Below are 22,067 nucleotides of genomic sequence, written 5' to 3'. Positions count from 1 at the left end.
CAGGTCTGAATTGAAGCAAATAAGTAAGCACGTAAGTAATACATTAATTTTCTGTGGTGACCCTTACAATGATTGCAGCATTGAAACTATTTAGTCTTAGATAAGGGGTCCATAACACTATATATTGACCTTTATGAATTTAAGGATAATCAATTTTCAAAAACTCTGATTCCTTTGAAATGATTTCATTGATATACTGTATAGCTGAATCCTTGTAAATAGAAAAAGAGTCCTTCCCATTGTAATGACTTTTGATTTACCAAGCACAGGTAGTTAAAAAAAGAGGATAAAAAAATCTGAGATTACCCATATTTCTATGACAAGCCCTCCTGTGGCTAAATGTGTGGATTTGTTTCTGGTGAAATCTGTTCTACAAAACATTTCTGGGTTACCAGGTAAAAATCATTCCTTCCTGACTCAAGTTAGGTGAATGAAATATTTGAAAGGGAGGTAGTTTTGTAGGGCTAGGTGGTCCAGGTGGTCCATTTACCTGTAAATATTCAGGAAGGTGTAAAATGATTTATAAAGTAGATTTCTTTCTTTTTCTCTGACCTCGGTCGGCTAAAAACTGTTTCACTTGAGCAATATCAGTTCCTCGGTTTTAGTATTGGAGATTTGTTTTGCTGTTGCCATACGATGTCATTAACATTACATAAAAATTGAGTTCAGAACGAATCCATCTCTTCCCCCCACCCTACCTTCTTCCTGTGCTGCTCTATGGAAGGAAACCATCATATTCATTGATTAAAAAAAAAAAAGTTATGGCTTATGCAGATAAGCAGACCTCTGTACTGTAGGAGCATTAATGAAAACAGAATAAACCTTTGAGAAGAGGGGCAGAGATGAGTAGCGGGTATAAGCAGAGTGGGTACAACAGAAAGAAATTTAGAAATATAGTTCTTCCCTCTGCCCCCTCCCCACACATTCTACTTACACACTCTGTTATGGCTTCTGACTACATCATCATACAGCTCAGTAAGAAAGACTAAAGGAACCTCCACACTCATTTGTTGGGTTAGTGCAGTCCTTACTCACCACGCTGTGGTATGCATATGTTAAGATTTCTGAAAGTGGCTTTTTCTGGGAAAAAAAAAATCATTGATTTCTCTTTGTTGATAAGAAAAGATTCACAAATTAATACATGTCCAGCTGAAGAATCTTAGCACTCATCTCTTGGAGAAGTTCAAGTCCTGGCAGTGTCTATGGTCCCTATAGGGGGGGGTCAATGTTATTTAGTGCCAGACCATCCCATGTCACCATAAGGTCCCTCCCCTGTGGCTGATCTTGGTGGGGGTCCACAGGGTGTGCAAAGGTCAGAATCTGTGTCTGATTCTCCCTCAGCAATATAGGGTCGGATTTTGGCGCAAGGCGCCACTGTGGCATAACAACCATTGTTGAGTACATCCAAATTATCTTTGGACTGTGAAATGCTGAAGCCACTGAAGGAACGCTCCAGCTCATCATGGTCCACAGATGGGATAGAGATTGAAGTGTCACTGTCCCGCAAGCCACTCTCCTGGTGCTTTACAGAGCCCTCTTCATTCCGAAGATACTCTACACCTGCCCGGCTCCCTCCACTGTATGCTGATAGAGATCGTTCATGTGTTGGGGGAGGTGGGATTCTGACCAAGGATCCTGTTTCACCCACAGGAGAGGAGCCCTGGCTGTGCCGCTGGTACAAGGGTTGCTGCTGCCAGGAGGTGGAAGGTGGGCATGTGTTCATTGGCATTCCATTTCCCTGTGGGGCAGAAAAATTCTTTTGCCCCACAGAACTGGTGGAACGGATAATTTTGGTGATGCACCCATTCTTGTCTATAGGTTCCCTGCTGTCCTCTGGGCTATGGTATGGGGGTGCTGGCTCTTTGGACCCAAAGTAGGCTTCAGTTTCTGAAGGTGGGATTCCCATTCTCTGCATGTAGATATTCACCAAAAAATCCAGTTTTTTCTCCATGGACAGCACCTGCAAAAGTTCATATGGTTCCAGAAGAATTTCTTAGAAAACAATTCTGTCCTGTAGGACTAATTCTTGCTTAAGTAATGCTTGCAGTGTTTACTGTCTAAATAAATAAGCTTCACAGGTATGTTTAAATATGAAATCTGTAACCTTTAGATTCTTTCTTTCTCTCCCGCTTGCTCTCTGTTAATTTAACTGGTTTTAAAAGACTCACTTTTTTTTTTTAGTTGACTTACTGGCTAAAGTTACTTTTCAAACTGTGCCTGTCATCACTTTGCGGTCCTTACACTAACAGGCCTCTCCCTCCTCCCACTCCCCAAAGAATCGTGTGGAAACGTGAGAGCAGTTGCATACGAAGGACGGGACAGAAGGGGTGGGGGTGGACCACCCCAGGTGCACGCCCTAGAGGGGAGCACAACCGGCCAGGTCCGGAACCTCCTGGGACCTGCACTTCAGCGTGGCTGCCAGTCCATCCCTGCGACCAACAAAAAGGCTAAGAAGCTGGCGGAAGTGGCAAAAGCACCCTTTATGGAACGTCCTCCCAATCTGGCTCTATCCCACCCCCTTCATGACACCACTGGACAGTGTTCTCAGCCATTGGTCAACCTTGCCTGGGTGCTGCGACCCCAGGCGCCAAAACGCTGATCGAGAACAAAAGCGATCAGCATTCTGGCGCCTGGGGTCGCAGCGCCCAGGCAAGGTTGACCAATGGCTGAGAACGCTGTCCGGTGGCGTCACGAAGGGGGTGGGATAGAGCCAGACGGGAGGACGTTCCATAAAGGGTGCTTTCGCCGTTCCCGCTGGCTTCTTAGCCTTTTTCTAGTACCGGATTTTCCGCTGTGTTTTATAATTGAAGAGAAGAACCATAGCAGTGGCGTACCAAGGGTGGGGTGTGTGTCAAAAAAATGATGGGCCGGGGGGAGGGGTGTCAAAAATGATGGGCCCTGGGTGTCACATACCTAGGTACGCCACTGCGTGAGAGATCAAGGGTTTCAGGTTTTAGAACCTTAATAAAAGTCAGCCTGAAGAGACAAGCCACTGGAGCCACCTTTTCTTATCTAAGGCAGAAATTCCTTCTTCATTTCCAGCTGCAGTGAGAAGCTGATGCAGGCACAGCATATGGCAATTCTGTGCGTACAGCTCATTTCTTCCTCTCTCTAAGACAGTGTTTCTCAACTTCCACTAACAGGCATTAATGCGCAATAATTGAGTATTTTAACATTCAACAAGCACAATACTACACTTCCCCCTCCCCATTCGCGGTTTCTGCACTCATGATTTCACATAATCGCGATTTTTTTCTGGGGAAGGGGAAAATTAAAAAACCCATATTTTTTACCTCCTTGCCACCTTCCCGGCCTTACCTGGTGGTCTAGCGGGCTTTCGAGGCAGGAGCGATCTTCCTACGCTCCTGCCCCGTACAGATCACCATGAGGAAATGGCTGTAGGGAGTTCCCGTCGTAGTCTCGAGAGACTACGGGAACTCACAGCAGCCATTTCCTCATGGCGATCTGCACGGGGCAGGAGCGTAGGAAGATCGCTCCTGCCCCAAAAGCCCTCTAGACCACCAGGTAAGGCCGGGAAGGCGGCAGGGAGGTGGGGGTGGGTCAGAGCCGGATAATCGCGGTTTTTCACCATTCGCGGTCCGGCTCTGCCCGTATCCCCTGCGAATAACGAGGGAAAAGTGTAATGCTACATCCAGAAGGGGTGTATCCAATATTTTGTAGTGTAAACATTTGAATTAATTCTTCACCCATCCCATGCCCCAAAAGAAAAATTCTAAAAAATTGGGTAACATAGAAAAACAGGCAAACTACTGCAAAATCCCTTAATGTGGAGATACAATTGACTTTTTCTGTTCATTAACTGTGTGTGTTAAGGGATTAATGCCCTTTAGTAAAAGGTAGGGTTATCAGATTTTACTATCGTAAAATCCGGATCCAGTTCCACCCAACTCTGCCTCATTCTGCCCAAGTCACGCCGCGTTCCGCCCCGGCCTTACCCCCCTAGCCCCGCCCCCTCAACCTGCTCTCGTGCATGGAGCCGCATCAGGAGGGCATCTGCAACATGCGCAGGTGTGATGTGATGATGTAACACCCATGCGCGCAGGTGCGTGACATCACCGCATTGCATCCGCACAGGCGCAGATGCCCTCCTGACGCCATCCCGAGCCGGAAGCTTTTCAAAACCCGGCCAAAAGTGCTGGGTTTTGAAAAGCCGTCTGGACACCTGGACATGTTCTCTAAAACGAGGACATGTCTGAGGGAAATCCAGACGTCTGGTAACCCTAGTGAAAGGTTCCCTTTTTTGTTTTGAAAAGAGCATCAAGGAACAGGGAGCAGAGATCCCCTATTTGTCTTTCTGTCATGTGAGAAAGTGTCAGCCTTTTATTATAAAGCACCTGGTGTAAAGTCATGTGGTTGTTTCAAGTTAAGGTGAGGCCTTTTTAATTAAACTAAGGGGGCAAGTTATCAAAGCGGGCTGCTATTAAGACGGGTTATTTCACCACAAGCTGTGCTACTTGAGCCCAAGGTCCCATTTATGCAATAAGGACATAAGAATTGTCACTGCTGGGTCAGACCAGTGGTCCATCGTGCCCAGCAGTCCGCTCACGTGATGTCCCTTAGGTCAAAGATCAGTGCCCTAACTGAGACTAGCCTTACCTGCGTACGTTCTGGTTCAGCAGGAACTTGTCTAACTTTGGAAGGTGTTTTCCCCTATGACAGACTCCGGAAGAGCGTTCTAGTTTTCCACCACTCTCTGGGTGAAGAAGAACTTCCTTACGTTTGTACGGAATCTATCCACTTTTAACGTTAGAGAGTCTCCTCTCGTTCTCTCTACCTTGGAGAGGGTGAACAACCTGTTTTTATCTACTACCGTATTTTCACGCAAATAACGCACACCTGTGTAAAACGCGCACACGGGTATAGCACGCAGAAACCACGATTTTATGTACAAAAACTTTTGTATACCGCGCTCACGGGTATACCGCGCATGCAGCCCGACTGTCCTTTCGCCCGCCCCGACTCTCCTCTGGCCACCCCGACTCTCCTTGAAAGTCCTGTCCCCCCTTGAAGATCTGCCTGTCCCCCTTGAAGGTCTGTCCCCATCCTGAAAGCCTGATGCCTCCCCCCCCCGACGTCCGATACATCCCCCCCCCCGGCAGGACCACTCACACCCCCAACCCCGAAGGACCGCCGACTCCCCGACAATATCGGGCCAGAAGGGAGCCCAAACCCTCCTGGCCACGGCGACCCCCTACCCCCACCCCGCACGACCGCTCGCACGCGCTCCCACCCGCACCCGCATCCACGATCAGAGCAAGAGGGAGCCCAAGCCCTCTTGCCCGGCCAACTCCCCAACTCCCCGACAATATCGGGCCAGGAGGGAGCCCAAACCCTCCTGGCCACGGCGACCCCCGCACTACATTACGGGCAGGAGGGATCCCAGGCCCTCCTGCCCTCGACGCAAACCCCCCTCCCTCCAACAACCGCCCCCCCCCTAAGAACCTCCGACCGCCCCCCCAGCCGACCCGCGACCCCCCTGGCCGACCCCCACGACACCCCCACCCCCCTTCCCCGTACCTTTGGTAGTTGGCCGGACAGACGGGAGCCAAACCCGCCTGTCCGGCAGGCAGCCAACGACGGAATGAGGCTGGATTGGCCCATCCGTCCCAAAGCTCCGCCTACTGGTGGGGCCTAAGGTGCGTGGGCCAATCAGAATAGGCCCTGGAGCCTTAGGTCCCACCTGGGGGCGTGGCCTGAGGCACATGGTCGGGTTGGGCCCATGTGCCTCAGGCCGCGCCCCCAGGTGGGACCTAAGGCTCCAGGGCCTATTCTGATTGGCCCACGCACCTTAGGCCCCACCAGTAGGCGGAGCTTTGGGACGGATGGGCCAATCCGGCCTCATTCCGTCGTTGGCTGCCTGCCGGACAGGCGGGTTTGGCTCCCGTCTGTCCGGCCAACTACCAAAGGTACGGGGAAGAGGGGTGGGGGTGTCGTGGGGGTCGGCCAGGGGGGTCGCGGGTCGGCTGGGGGGGCGGTCGGAGGTTCTTGGGGGGGGCGGTCGTTGGAGGGAGGGGGGTTTGCGTCGAGGGCAGGAGGGCCTGGGATCCCCCCTGCCCGTAATGTAGTGCGGGGTGGGGGTAGTGGGTCGCCGTGGCCAGGAGGGTTTAGGCTCCCTCCTGGCCCGATATTGTCGGGGAGTTGGGGAGTCGGCCGGGCAAGAGGGCTTGGGCTCCCTCTTGCTCCGATCGTGGATGTGGGTGTGGGTGGGAGCGCGTGCGAGCGGTCGTTCAGGGTGGGGGTGCGAGCGGTCCTGCTGGGGGGTGAATCGGGCGTCGGGCGGGGTGGGAACTATGTAAAAAAAATTTTGTATACTGCGCTCACACGTATAACGCGCGAGGGGTATGCGCGGTAGGTAAAAACGCGTATAACGCGCGCGTTATATGCGTGAAAATACGGTAAGTCTATTCCCTTCATTATCTTGAATGTTTCGATCATGTCCCCTCTCAGTCTCCTCTTTTCAAGGAAGAAGAGGCCCAGTTTCTCTAATTTCTCACTTTACGGCAACTCCTCCAACCCCTTAACCATTTTAGCTGCTCTTCTCTGGACCCTTTCAAGTAGTATTGTGTCCTTGTTCATGGATGGCGACCAGTGCTGGACGCAGTATTCCAATACCATGGCCCGGTACTACAATAGCACAACTTATGACAAAATAACCCAATGCAATTAAAGCTGTATTAAGTAAGTCCAATAAAACAGTATTCTCTTTAATATTCCATTCTAGAATAATGCAAAACTACCATCAGACACAGACCCTGCAAAACCTTTTAACAAGCTGATTTCTAAAGTTACAAAGATCCCTGAAAGCAGAAGCCAAGGAGCTGTCTGATAAGCCAGCAATGCCTGCTTCTATTACCCAGAAATCCTGGTGAAGACAATGCAGAGGTGGTAAAATCAAGGAAATAACAAGGAATCAGTTTGCTGTACCTGCTTCTCAACTTTTCCAAGTCTGCCCATCATACTGGGGTCCTCAGGCATCTCCCCATCTCCTGGGCTTTTACTCGTCATCACTGGACCTCGACCCACAATCTGGTCAACTCTACCAAGAACACAAACCCGAGAGGCCCCCAGATTAGTTTCTGATGTTTAAAGGCTGTTTCCTGCTTCCCTAACACAGATGCTCCTTTTACATCATCTAATTCTGGGGTGCTCTGCACAGCTCCTCAAGTGGTAACAGCTCCAGTAAGGAGGTTGATAGAGAGCACTGGAAAACCTGGATTTTGTTTATGCACATAACTTTGGGCAAGCATGCAGAGTAATCAGCCACTCACTGTAAGCCCCTATAATTTTGCAGTTTTACTACTAATTCTATTTTTGAGGTGATTAATTGAACCATTTTTCGATAAGATGTCTAAGTTTGACTTTGGATGTTTCCCACAAGACATCCAGAGTCAGAAGTGGAGAAATGACAATTTTCAAAACTGGCAACATCACAAGACATCCAAAAATTTTTTTTTTGAAAATCGTCTACTTCGACATCTTGGCTGCCAAGACGTCCAACCCTTAGGACATACAACTTTATTTCCCATTTTCAACCACAAAATCATCCAAGTTCAAAGCATCTTAATGCAGACCATTTGGAAATGGGAGGAGTCAGCATTGTAATGGACTGGCCGCACAGACATACCAATAGAGCAATGAGGGTACCTTAGAGGGCACTGCTGTGAACTTTAGACAAAGGATGCCAGAAGTACATTGCATCATAACCCCTTACAATATATGGTGAGCCCTCCAAAACTCACCCAAAATCTACTACACCCACCTGTCTACCACCCCCCAATAGCTCTTATGGCTGCAGGTGGCACCTATATGGCAGTATAGTAGGATGTTGGTGAGATCACCCTCTCCACCATAAATGTTGTGGTTAGAGTGGCTTGTGGGCCTGGGTCCTCCTCTCTGTGACTCACTAGCCCACTCACCAGGCTACTTAAGACCCCTGTGTGCTGCTCTACTGGACTTTCCCTTATCAGGTACTGCTGTTCTAGAGACAGGTATGCACTGTTTCATTCAGATTTTTTTGGGGGGTGGGAGGGGGTCAAGAACCACTGGGGGGAGGAGGTGTGTGTGGGGGGGTCATAACTTAATCCTTCCAGTCATCATCTGGTCAGTTTGGGTACCTTTTTGGCACTTAGTCACTTGTAAAACAGGTCTAGCTAACAACGTTTAAGTTCTGTTCAGGACGTCTTAGAAAAGGTTTGATTATATTACCCCAACATGTCCAAGTATAAGCCTGCCCAAAGTTGGCCCATAACAAGCCTCCAATACGTCCCCCTGTTGTTCTGGATGCAAAGCTTGTAGAACGACTCACAAGATGTCCAAGTGTCGATTTATGCCATTTTTTTGGACGTCTTAATGTTTTCAAAATGCTCCCAAAAACTAGTTTAATGTTGCAGTATAACAGAAGTACTGAAAAGGCTTTGGATGGAATTTTGCTGTTTTCTCTCCATGGTTGCTTGGGGCCTCTTTGCAACAGTCTTTTTGGCAAACATTACGGATACTTTAAATTAGGAAACACCCACCACCTGTGAATTTGCTGCATTACTCAGGCTGACTTATGTACATGAGATGGTGGCCTTCTCATTTAAAGGCATCATAGGCCAGTCTTTATGACATCATAGTGCCACACTAACAGGGATTGTGACATCACTGTATGGATCTATAAGTGCTCTGCAGTTTGTATCACATCACAATGCACATGCCCAAAAGTTACTGTGAAGTGACTCCACTGACTGAATTAGGAGGAGGAAATGGTTGACCACAATGCAGAGCTGCTGATCAGAATAATCTTAAATGCTGTAATTGGCAAATGTAGGACAGGGTCTATTAAAAACATATATAAGAACTCTCATGATATCTTCTATCTTGAAGTTTTGAACTATTTCAAAACTATCCAGGTAAATTGACCAGTGCGCTCTTTGCTTTTGGTCCTGGTTAAGATCTGTGGACCCTACATTTTTACTCATGCATAATTTTCCTTTGGATGTCACACTTAGACTTGAGAAATCTGTCTTTTCCAAGTTCTACATGTGCATTTTGACAGCTGTGACACTGTTTGTTCTGCAGTGCATGTGATGGGAACATGAGTCATCTTGGAAGAGATGGTCTCATGGACACAAACAGACAAAACGAAAAGAAGGAAGCAGGAGGGAGGGAGGTGGGGAAAAGGGGAAGTGAGATGGGACAGGTATAAAGGTATAGCAGAATAGTAGCCTCAGCATTCAATCCAAGTCATACTTGGGGAAGGTTAAAGCATTTTCACAGTCAAAGCCAAGAAGAAAATAGGAAATATTATAACCTTAACCCCAGAAAGACTCGTGATGCTTTGCCTCTCTACAGCTCAAGCAGGGGGGTTAAGACAGCTGTGAAGCATGTGTTTAAAAATGCCAGAGGAGTAATCACTATAGGTGTAAAAGCTATCTGTAAAACATTGCAGGCTTATTGCCTCTTTCTAAGTGTCAGGGGCTGAGCCAGATAAACTCCCTCCTAGTATATATACAAGACACATAGATACCATGCACACACACATGTGCACAAATGCCCGCACACACACACATACCTGCTGGGACTTTAGTATGAGATTTTCTTAAAGGCATTTCAATGATATGGTACAGTTATTCAAATGGCAGTAGGTGAATATCAAGAAAACACTGCCTAATATATTTACTGTAAACAATGGAGCTGAATACAAAGGAACTGTCAAGAGACCCACAATTCCTCTAGTTTTGGCCTACAGTAAGATGGTAGAGTAGACCTGCTTTTCTTTGTTTTATTTCCACTACCATGTCTTCCCTTAGATTGTCCTTGTTCTTGTTCCCTCCTTATGTAGATTTTCACGCTTGAACAATTATATTTGAAAAAATATAATTAATATGATTATTACTTAAATATTGTCATTGCTCTAGCTTTCCTTTCAAAGTATGTTCTTTGATTTGTTAATTTAAAAAAAAATAAATACTGTAAATCAATCTAGGAAACTCACTATTCTGTAAATAGTCCCCATTATTCACCCTGATAGGCATCTCATTAACCTGAGAAAATCTTCTGTACTAAAGAAGAGGGGAATGAGAAGTGAAGGCAATATAATTAATTCATCAGAGATCTGTAAGTAGGATGGCTTCAACACCTCAGAGCTTGTCACTGGCTGGGAAATATGGGGGGGGAGGGGACTAGTACATCAAGGAACTGTGCCATGCAGCTCTACATTGCTTTCTAATTTATTTCAAAGAAGCATTAAACTAAACGCAGGCTCTAATGCAGAGAAGAGTATATCAGCCTTCCTCAGTACTTGGAAATTAGTTTAATAAACTAATTTTGCACTTGTTATTCAGCAACTAACATCAAATAAAATAAATAAATAAATAATGATCTAAAACTGAGAAGTGCTCAGGGGCTTAAGTACTAGGGGAATGTTCAGGGGAGGGGGAGTGAGTATGAGATTGATGAGGTTATAGTACTGAGGAGGGTTCAGTGTGGGGAGGGTGAGTGTGGGATTAATGGCGTAGTAGCTCTGGGGAAGGTTAAGTATGGGGGAATTGAGGGTGGGATTGATGAGGTTATAGTCCTGGGAATGTTCAGTATGGAATGGGGTGAATGTGGGATTGATGGCTGCTGGTCTCACATAGAACAACTTATAAAATACTCCTTCTTGTCTTCAAAATTAAGATTTAATTTAATTTAATTTTTAATTTAATTCTTATATACCGCTAATAACCGTGCGGTTTCTAAGCGGTTTACAAAAATGATGCATTAAAAGATACAATAAATAAAAATAAATAAGATAGGTGCTTGGAAATTCCCTAACTGTCCCAAAGGCTCACAATCTAACTAAAGTACCTGAAGAAACAATTTATGAAAAGTAAAGATAAAAATATAAAGACAGAGGTAGAGACAGAGATAGAAATGAATATTCCAACAAGATGGCGGCCAGTTAGGTAGCCAGTTATAATAATAATAATAATAATAATAACAGCTTATGTACCGCATACCGTGAAGTTCTATGCGGTTTACAGAAGATTAAGCAAAGGTAACAAATTGAATTGACTTTAAGAGGGGAGGAAGAAAGAGAATTAATAGGACAGGAAATTCATTGTTGAGGAGAGAGTGATCAAAAGGACAAGTTAATCGCTATAGAGGGAAGAGAGAAGAGAGGATCAGTTGTCTAGATGCTTTAGGAACAAGTGTGTTTTTAGACGTTTCCTAAATTCCCCAGAAGATCTCCCACTCACCTGCCTTCTTAGACAAATATCTTATCTCACACACCCCTTCTAAGGCCCTTAGATCCTCTGATCAGAACTTACTGACAGTTCCCTCAATCAAAGACCTATATTATACTAGAAACGCCATCTTCTCCACAATTGCTCCTTCCCTCTGGAATGCAATGCCACCACATCTTCGCCGTGAAAATTCCCTAAACAAATTTAAAACTTAAAACTAACCTCAAAACATTTCTATTCAAAGATGCATACCAAAACTGCAGTTAAGAATCCTGTTCAAGGGAAAATAAAACAAACAGAGAACCGCTTTTAAGAAGCAACCCCCCCCCCTTTTCCTCCTGTTTTATCTTCTCCCTCTTCCCTTCCTTTTATTTTTTAATGTTATTAAAATCTCCCTTCCCCCCTTCTCCTCTTGTATCCAACCTGTCTAAATTTTGTCCTTGTCTTGGCTCCAACCTACCCTATTTTATTTCTTCTTCTTTTTTTTTTAAGTTTTTAAATTTTTAATATTATAAACCGTCCAGATAACCATGATGGTCGGTATACCAAACTATAAATAAACTTTGAACTTGAATCAGTGTGGAGGGCATGAATGTGGGATTGATGAGATTATAGTACAGTCCATTCTCATTATTTGTGTGTTCCCCATGTGTGATTTTGCGTTAGAGAGTTGCGCGGGGATAGAAATCCCACCCGTCCCCGCCAAAATCCCACCCGTCCCCACCCATCCCCGTGAGGAATCCCTCCATCCCCACCCGTCCCCGTGAAGAATCCCCTCCGTCCCCACCCGTCCCCGCGAGGAATCCCCTCCGTCACCATCCTTCCCTATAAACTTCAGAAATAGTTATTTTATTTAATTATGCTACTGAATTAAAGGCTCTGGTAGAGACCCATTTACAAATAAGCAAAGAGATTTTATTAATTTGGAAATATTAATTGGGAAGAATACATACTTTGTAAATGGGTTTCTACCAGAACCTCTAATGTAAATATAAAATATAAATACTCAGCTGATGAGAACCCACAAACTGTCAGCTGAGGACTTCCTTTGCAGTTGGCCTGGGGTCCCTTTTGCCAAGCTTGGCAGGCAGCAGTAGCGTCCCTGAGTCACAGATGCTGGCACCTCAGTGGCTCATGGATGCTGCCAGCGACTGCTGCGCTTGGTGGAGGGGAGTTCTGACCATCTCTAGAGGAGGTCCTCTGCTGGCGGTGCTTGGGGATCCCCACCAGTCACAGCAACAGCAACAGGCCAACAAGTACTTCAACACTGTAGAAATAAAACCAGAAATGCATTTCCTTTTCTTTTGAACACAAAACAAAGATATCTGCCATATACATTTCCCAAGGCAGATGACTCTATGCAATGTCACCTCGGTAACAAAATACAAAAATAGACAAATACACCCCCTCCCTTTTTACTAAACCACAATAGTAGGTTTTAGCACAGGGAGTTACGCTGAATGCCTCGCGCTGATCTCAATGCTCATAGGCTCCCTGCGCTAAAAAATGATATTGCGGTTTAGTAAAAGGGAGCCATAGTGCAAAATATAGACAGCAGATACAAATTCTGAATTCAATTTAGTGATCAATTTAGTAATTTTGATCACTAAATTGAAAATAAAATCATTTTTCCTACCTTTGCTGTTTGGTGATTTCATGAGTCTCTGGTTGCACTTTCTTCTTCTGACTGTGCATCCAATCTTTCTTCCTTTCTTTCAGCCTCCTGTATGTTTCCTCTCCTCCAGACCTCATTCTCTCCCCCAACTTTTTCTTTCTGTCTCCCTGTTCCCCCTTCTTTCTGTCTCCCTGTCTGCCCCCTTTCTTTCTTTCTCCATGCCCTCCCCCAAGCCACTCGGTTTGCTGCCACCATCATCGGGGAATAGCCCCCAAGCCACCGCTGTCCCAAGCTTTCCCTGCAGAAGCGTCGCGCTGGCCAGCATTCCACTCCCTGATGTCAATTCTGACGTAGGAGAGGAAGTTCCGGGCCAACAAGGCATTTCTCCTCATTCCATCCAGGCTGAGCCCCATCTCTCCTTGATCCAGCATTTCCCTTCTGTGTTTGTCAGAATTACCATTCCACCTATTTTCCAGCATCACCCTTCTTTGTGTCCATCTCACCCATATCCCTATCTCACCACTTTTTCAGAATCTTCATTTGTCTCTGTCCTTGTCTTTACCCCATGTTCACCATTTGCCCTTTCAATGTCTTTATCTCCCCCCCACACTTTTTCAGCATTACTTCTATGTCTCTATTTCACCTCCTCTTCATGTCCCCTCTGTATCTCTATCCTTATTCAGTAGATCCTGCTTACTCTTTCTCTTCTTTGTGTCACTATCTCCATTTTCAGCTTTCCCCCCTTTTCCTTTGTTACTGCACCCGGTAGCCAGAATCTTTCCACCCTCCCTCCACTCCGGCCCAGCCCAGTATGAAATATTTCCTTTTGTTTCCCTCCCCTCTCTCTTTCTCTCTCTCTTCTCCTCCCTCACCCACGAGTCCTGCATCTGGCCCTCTCCCTTCTACCTGCACCTGGCAACACCCCCCTGCTCCGCGGCTCTCTTCAGCAACTCGTCAGCAGCGGTGATCAAGACAAGCTGCCGACATCGAGGCCTTCCCTCTACGAGTCCCGCCTTTGTGGAAAAAGGAAGTTGAAACAAGCGGGACTCGCAGAGGGTAGGCCCCGACGTCAGAAGCTTGTGTCGATCGCTGCTGCTGAGTTGCCGAAGAGAGCCGCGGAGCAGGGGGTGTGGCCGGAAACAGGTAGAAGGGAGATAGGAAGGCTGTAGAAGCTCCGGAGCATGATACCGACCCTGGCCAGGATGATTTCTTTTTCAGGCTGCTGCTGCTGCTGCCGCTGCCACCCCCCACCCGAAATGACAAAAACAGCCTCATGCCCGCGTCTGCGTCTTTGACGTCGGGGAGAGGAAGGCTGATAGGCCCGGTAGATCGGGACGGCAACACGAGTCTATCACAGAGGCCGGGATGGGCTCTGCGATCGACTCATGTTGCCTTCCTGAACTACCGGTTGATCGTGATCGACGTGTTGGGCACCCCTGACTTAGAGCCATAGAGCATGAGAGAGACTCCCACGGGGATGAAAACAGCCTACCTAAATTCTGGCGATGCAGGCATGCAGCTTAAAAGTCCGGCGTCGCGGCGGGAAATAGCCATGCTGAGCAGTGAGCTCAGCACGTACACAGATGAAAGCCTTGCTTGCTGATTGGTCCAGCAGCACGGCGGAGCGGGGCCGCCGGACTAATCAGCAAGCAAGGCTTTCATCTGTGTACGTGCTGAGCTCACTGCTCAGCATGGCTATTTCCCGCCGCAAAGCCGGACTTGTAAGCTGCATGCCTGCATCGCCAGAATTTAGGTAGGTTGTTTTCATCCCCGTGGGAGTCCCGTGGGCCAGGGGGCGTCCCCGTGGGAGTCCCGTGGGTCAGGAGAGCATCCCCGTGGGAGTCCCGTGGGCCAGGGGGCATCCCCGTGGGAGTCCCGTGGGCCAGGGGGGGAACCCGCGGGATCCCCGTTCCCGTGCAGACCTCTATTTTGCGTATCCATGATTGCATCAGTTGCTACCAATATTCCCTATTTGTGCCGCTGTTTTGCATATTTGCAGACTAGCTCTTAAAAAATGGCTTTCTTTGCTTTCACTTTCACCTTATGGTCAGGCATTTGCTTCCAGATATGGCCCCCTAGCAACTGAAGAGTGACTTACAGGTACTCCAAGTGCTGTGCCATGCAGGAACCTAACCCTATTTTCCCAATAGGATCCATTGTTCACTTTCCACAATTTTGAGGCACAATGTGTACTGCTGGAACCCAACCTCCATTTTTCCATTGACTCAGTGTTTCGTTATTCACAAGTTTTGTGTTTCACTAACATTTTCAGGAGCCATTCTACAGAGAATATTGGAATGGACTGTACTGGGGAGGTTTCAGTATGTGGATTGATGGGGTTATAATACTGAGGAGGGATCAGTGTGGAGGGAGGGAGGTGAGTGTGAAATTGATGAGATTTTACTAGTGATAAAATAAAAGCTATGATCTTCAGGCAAACTAAGGTCTAGATTCACTAACCTGCCCGAATGTGCCTGATCCGTGGCCGATCCACGGCAGGCCATCTGATCCATGATAGGTCAGCATGCAAATGGGGGCGATCGGAGGAATGCCCCCAACCGACCACACAGATTGCTAGTGAGTGATCCTCAAGCATGCGCATGCGTTTGCCCTACGTAACCCAACTTTTCTTTAACTTATTTTTAGGCTCCCGATCGGTCCGGCGGAGGAAAAGTGTACCCGGGAGGTTACCTAACTGGTTTTTGAGCTGTGTCTCTGAATAGCTGAGCCCGGGATCGGTGGGCTGGAGCTGGGACTCGTTTTTCCCCATCCTGGGAAAAAGCCAGGAGGCATAGCAGAGCTCCACCAGCAGTGAGTGGAGGCAAACGGGGCTTTTAAAGTTTCACCTTCTCTTTCCGACCCCCTCCAGAATGAGCTGCAAGTGTGAGGGGCTCCTTTGAAGTTGTTCAAGACTCCAGCACTGTGAAAATATCTTTGCCGTAGTGCAGCCCCGTCGTGCAGCCCCGCTTTAAACCCGCGGGTTACAACCATGGGTTAAAAGCACAGGTTCGCAGAGGGGGCTTCTGAGCGGTGTCAGGTCAAAAGCGCGCCGGGACAAAGGCGCACGCAGACAATTGAGTGCAGCGCGGAGGCGTGCGCCGAAGAAAATTACTGTTTTTAGGGGCTCTGACGGGGGGGTGCATGGGGGGGAACCCCCCACTTTACTTAATACAGATCGCGCCGCGTTGTGGGGGCATTGTGGGGGGTTTGGGGGGTTGTAACCCCCCACATTTTACTGAAAACTTCACTTTTTCCCTGTTTTTAGGGAAAAAGTTAAGTTTCCAGTAAAATGTGGGGGGTTACAACCCCCCAAGCCCCCCACAACGCCGCCGCAATCTGTATTAAGTAAAGTGGGGGGGGGCTCCCCCACAAAACCCCCCATCGGAGCCCCTAAAAACAGTAATTTTCTTCGGCGCACGCCTCCGTCTTGCGCTCAGTTGTCGGCGCGCGCCTTTGTCTTCCGCGATTATGTTTATGAACCCTTCTGAGCAGGTAGTGGGAAGTTCAGTCGCTGAAGAGGAATCCTGCACTGGGCTAATGGAGCAGGGCGGCAGAGAACTGGGAACAGAGAGGCAGAGAGCAGGGCACTTTTTATTGGTTTATTCAGGGCGGCAGAGAGCAGGACAGTCAGCAAGAACGTGAGCGACTGGTCCCCAGCAGTTGCTTCTTCTGTTGATCGGCAGGCCAGTCGGTGTCCCAGATTTGTTTAGTGAATCGCTGCCTGCCTGCTTTGTATGCCGTTTCCTCTCATTTGTATGCACGGATCGGAATCGGATCGGCACAGGGTTTCAAGACTACGCTGGACAAGTTCTTGCTAAACTGGGACGTACGCAGGTGAGGCTGGACTCATTTAGAGCACTGGTCTTTGACCTGAGGGCCGCCGTGTGAGCGGACTGCTGGGCAGGATGGACCACTGGTCTGACCCAGCAGCGGCAATTCTTATGTTCTTATGTAGTGAATCGGGTTGGAGGAAAATGGGGTCACAAAGGGGTCGCAAACCAATTGGTACACGATCGGTTTGTTTAGTGAATCTAGCCCTAAGTTCTTTCACGTCAATTCTTAACACCTTTTGGGCATCTCTCTCCCTGTATTGATCTCAATTAAAATGTTAATTTATACCTACAGGTTTCTAGTCTTGTAAAGAGATGTTTCTGTGTTTTATGAATGCTTTATTCCATCCATTCTCTTTTAAATACTATTGGGGCAATTCCATAGGGTAACTCCAATAGGAGTGTAGGGATCAATATTCAAAGCCGTTTAACAGGCCAGAAACGCCTCCTCGCTGGTTAATTTGCTTGTTTGATGCTAACTAGCCATATTCAACCATCAAGGTCACCGCATTAATGTTAGTTCTACCTTTATGCAGTGCTCTTAAGTGCTAAATATTGCAGTTAACTGGCTATGGTTTTGCTGACTTCATAAAGTCTGAATATGGCACAATATTGAATTTCCAGGTGGCAGTCAGGACGATACTGAGCACCACTAACTCAATATTGACCTCATTTCCACAACAAAATCTGAGCATCATCTAATATAATAAAATGGTAAGCCGCGCATGCGCACTTCCTAAGTGTGTGCCAGTTTTCCATGAGCTGTAGCGACACATAGGAAGTGTGCATGCGTGGCTTACGATTCTTTGAAAGACGCGGCGATGGCTCCTCTCACAATCTCCGCCTGCGTCAGACTTCCGACGCAGGAGGGGATCATGAGAGGAGCCACTGCCGCGTCTTTCAACTACAAAAAACCAAAAAAGCAAGGCGGATGTCGGCCCGATGGCTGGAGTTCACCGCTGAGTCCGGTGAGGAGTGCTTCCCTCAACAGGAACCGTCGGGTCTAATTCAAATACTCCCGGTAGGTCGGGAGTGGGTGGAGCAGGCTTGCACGCCTGATGGGGACCGAACGGGAACTAGACTCCCTGCAGGAGCCAGCCAGATGGCTGGAGATCACCGGACTGGACAGGGGGAGCAGGTAAGGGGGTGCTGCAGTACAGGAGGAGCAGGGAAGAGGTGATTCTGGACAGGGGGAGAGGTAACAGGAAGGGAGGCCTACTGCTGGATAGGGGAAGCAGGGAAGAGGTGCTGCTAGACGGGGGGGGGGAGGTGGGGGGGGAGGTAAAAGGAAGGGAGAAGGGCTCCTGCAAAGGAGAAGAGCTACTGCTGGATATGGGGAGCTGGAAATGGGGTGATGCTGAACAGGGGGAGATAAAAGGAGAAGGGCTACTGCTATATAGGGGGAGCAGGGAATGGGTGGGGGTGCTGCTGGACAGGGAGGAGGTAAAAGTAAGGGAGAAGGGCTGCTAGCACCCGTTAATGTAACGGGCTAAACAACTAGTTATAGAATAATAGAGAAACCTGGTATCAGTGCACCTGACATTTAAGTGGCAAGTATACAAGCTAGCAAGACATTTTTTTCTTCTTAGAAAACTTAAAAGTACTCGTAAATATTTTAATTTGATTCAGTTTAAGATTTTGGTGCCATCAATAATTCTCAGTCAAATTGATTATTGTACTATTGCTTATTTAGAGTGTTTTTTTAGAAATGACCAAAGCATTACAGACAGTTCAGAACACCGCTTTGCGTCTGATTTACTCATTAAAGTAATCAGACAGCAAAGCTCCTTACTAGAGAATGACACGGTGAAAAAATTGGTCCCCGTCACCGCCCCGTCCCCGTCTCACCATCCTCTGCACCGCCCCGTCACCGCCATTCCCTTCACCGCCCCGTCACCGCCACTGCCACCCCATTCACCGCCCCGTCACCGCCACTGCAACCCCATTCACCGCCCCGTCACCGTCACCGCTGCATATATAAAAGCCTCAAACGGGTACGATTTTAAATACTTTTCTTTATTTACGTATAAAGGAAACATTCTTTAAAACTTTAAAACTTAGTTAAATATTAGTTAATAACTATACAAAAACAAACACGACGTGTACTTTTAATGCTTACAATGTTAGCCTACATGGTAAGTAGACGCGGCCGCTGTACCTAATCACGGCAAATCGTGTACCTAATCGTGTACCAAATCGTGTACCTAATCGCAGTCACTATGCTAATCGTGATTAGCATAGTGACCGCGGCTACGGCTGCAAGTCTCCCCTCCCCCCAGCGAACACGGCAGGAGGGCACCCAACCCCTCCTGTAGACCCCCCCAACGGCCCTCCCGACAATCGCAGCAGAAGGGTACCCAACCCCTCCTGCCGGTCCTCCCAATGGCCTCCCCTAAGATCGCCGGCAGGAGGGTACCCAACCCCTCCTGCTGGACCCCCCCCCAATGAACCCTCCCACCCCGGAACCCCCTTAGTCTTACTTTCCAAGTTGGACCGGACGGCTCCTCACACGTATGGCCAGCAGGCTTGCCTCCGTCCAAATGAGGCGGGCCCGCCCCTACCCTGCCCAACCCACAGGATCCTAGGGCCTGATTGGTCTAGGCACCTAAAGCCACTCCCGCTATAGGAGGGGCCTTAGGTGCTTGGGCCAATCAGGCCCTAGGATCCTGTGGGTTAGGCAGGGGAGGGGAGGGGCGGGCCCACCTCATTTGGACGGAGGCAGGCCTGCTGGCCAGACGAGCGAGGAGCTGTCCGGTCCAACTTGGAAAGTAAGACTAAGGGTGGTGTTTCGGGATGGCGGGGTTTGTTGGGGGAGGGTCCGGCAGGAGGGGTTGGGCACCCTCCTATTGGCGATATAGGGGGCCGTTGGGGGGCCGGCAGGAGGGGTTGGGCACCCTCCTACCAGTGATCATAGGGGGGCTGTTGGGGAGCTGGCAGGAGGGGTTGGATATCCTCCTGCTGCGATCGTCGGGAGGGCCGTTGGGGGGGGTTGGGGTAGGCAGGAGGGGATGGGTACCCTCCTGCCGCGATCGTTGGGGAGGGCTGGTTCTGTCGGCATGAAGGGCTGAGCACCTTCCTGCCGGCGATCGTCGGGGGGGGGTTTCTATTGGCAGGAAGGGTTGATCTGACAAATGAGGAGCCAGTATATTGGGGGGCGGAGTCAATGCGGCAACGTGCAGGTGAAACACAGGTAAATAGCGGTTCCTAGAAGGGGGGACATTGGCCTGTGGGGACAAATCTATTCACCGTTTTTGCGGGCGGTGAAAGGATTTGTCCCCGCGTCTGCGGCGATTTGCTAATGAGGTCACCATAACCCGCAGCCAAACCGCAGCCATGCAGCGGTTCGCTGCGGGGATCGCTCCCCGTGTCATTCTCTACTCCTTACGTCTTACAATCTCATTGGCTACCTGTTGAAGCAAGGATAGTTTTTAAATTGTATTGCTTCCTTTATAAAGTTCTTTTTGGGCTAGTTTCAATCTATTTTCACAATCAGTTCATTTTAAAAAGGGAAGATTGTATTTCAAGGAAATCAAATAAAACATTTTTATGTTATCCTTCACCTAAAGGCATGAAAAGATCAAAACCTTTTGATCAATTATCTTCTTATCAGGCAGCTAAATTAACTAATTAGATTATTGAATCTTCTGTTTTACTGTATGTTTAGCAGGAATATCAAAACTTACTTGTTTAAGAAATTTGTTATTTTACATTTATATTATGCAAATTTGTAGTATCAAGGATAAATTGTTTCTTCAATTTTAGACTTTTATAATTCCTGGATATAGTCCCATTTTCTTAGACATATTAAGGGGCATTTTCAAAACATACATCTAAGTCCTATTTGGACATATGGCGCTAGACATCCAAAGTCGGCAGTAAGAAAATGCCTATTTTCAAAAGGCAAACCACCATATGTCTAGAAATAATAATAATTTTAAAAATCCTCCATCAAGACATCCAGGCCATTGGGACACTCAGACCGCCAGAACATCTATCTTTATACCACATTTTTGACCAAAATTTTGTTCATGTTCCAAACATGGCTGGGCTGAGAACTTTTTAGTGGCCCCAACCTTGTCCTGCCCACTCTCCACCCCATGTATTTTTGTATTCATTTGCATGCTGTAGCAGTTAGACTGCTGTTATAAACTAGTTGCTTTGCATACATATGCATGTAAGTGCCACTTTTCTGTGCATTTACTAATGGAAGGAGTGCACAACTGCATCAGCCTAGTTAAAGAGTTGCTTTTTAAGGTTTTACTTATTTAATTCCATACTTTGGTCTTTATTTCCTGACTTCAAGGGTCTATGTGGTCTAGTATCCGGCAACTGTAGTTAGACCAGAACATAGCTGTCAAACTAATTTTGGAAGCAAAATCTTTAGATGGGTAACACCTCTCCTTAGGGTTGCACATTGTTAGCTCTCTCTAACCCTTGCTTATAAGTCTTTCTATATTACTGTAGATTGCATCTTTTCTCTCATGTTTCTTTATGAACATTAAAGGTCTTCTCAACAAAATCTTCCGGTTGTTCCCTATTTGTCTAGAGGGCACCAGACCATCAACACTCAGGGGCAGATTCTCAAAACTAAAATATACCCTTTAACGTGCTCACTAGACCAGTTCCAGATGGTTTAGCATGCATGTATTTTCACGGCAGATTATTAAAACGGCTTTCCGTGGAGTTTTCTAGCAGTCTCCGATACTGCCATGCAAATGTAGTACAATGAGGTCTTTAATATTAAAATGAGCACTCCTTCACTTTGGCATACCCTTCCTTTGAAATGCCATTCAAGAAATTCAAACAAGCCTTCAGACCTGTTACTTTTGATCTAGGGGATGGGTGCATTAGGGCTGCTGACCTGGCAGACTGTCAGATGATGATGTTGTTTCGGATGTTTTATTTATTTATTCTCTTATTATAAACCTCCTCCTGTATATTGATTTGAATAAGTATATTGGACATTTAATTTCTCACACTGTCACATTTTAAACACATACTCCAAAACATGGCATAGCTAAAAATCTTAAGGCATCTGTTTTCAAGGGGAAGCAGCCAGTGTGCTGAAGCAGAAAGCCAAAGTGCATGCTTATTTGGGGGGGGGGGAGGGGTCAGCAATTTGTATGCCCCAAGTAGGAAAGTGCACATATGAGCTAGTTAACCACTCCAACACCTGCCCTGTTGTCCCTGTAAAACAGATTCCCAAAGTGGGTTGTGCATGACTGAGACAGCACTAACTGGCCATGCTCAAGCCATGGACAGATGGTGCTCTGTGTGCCTAGCCACAGTGCAGAACACTTTCAGTTTGGGGTTTTTTCTCTTTGGTTTCTTTGCAGCACAGAACACCCACCAGACTGTACAGTCACTCATGCTTAATTAGGCCTCATGCAT

The 22,067-nt window shown here is 47.4% G+C and overlaps 1 protein-coding gene across 4 annotated transcripts in view; it reads right to left on the bottom strand.

Annotated features, from left to right (window-relative positions):
* Positions 1-1,050: 1,050 nt before the first annotated feature.
* The window catches only part of KCNQ2 (potassium voltage-gated channel subfamily Q member 2), a 233,310-nt gene continuing 212,293 nt past the window's right edge, over positions 1,051-22,067 (bottom strand). For all 4 annotated transcript variants that reach the window (XM_033914169.1, XM_033914168.1, XM_033914171.1 and 1 more), the window contains 2 exons: positions 6,946-7,057; positions 1,051-1,960 (listed from right to left, as the gene is read on the bottom strand). In XM_033914169.1, coding sequence (XP_033770060.1) covers positions 1,229-1,960; positions 6,946-7,057 — 844 coding nt within the window. In that variant the 3' untranslated portion in view covers positions 1,051-1,228. The remainder of the gene's footprint in view (positions 1,961-6,945; positions 7,058-22,067) is intronic.

The sequence above is a fragment of the Geotrypetes seraphini genome, chromosome 11 (genome assembly GCF_902459505.1).
Source record: "Geotrypetes seraphini chromosome 11, aGeoSer1.1, whole genome shotgun sequence".
Lineage (NCBI taxonomy): Eukaryota > Metazoa > Chordata > Amphibia > Gymnophiona > Dermophiidae > Geotrypetes > Geotrypetes seraphini.
The sequence above is the reverse complement of the archived record's forward strand: the minus strand, read 5'-3'. Positions and strand labels throughout refer to the sequence as shown.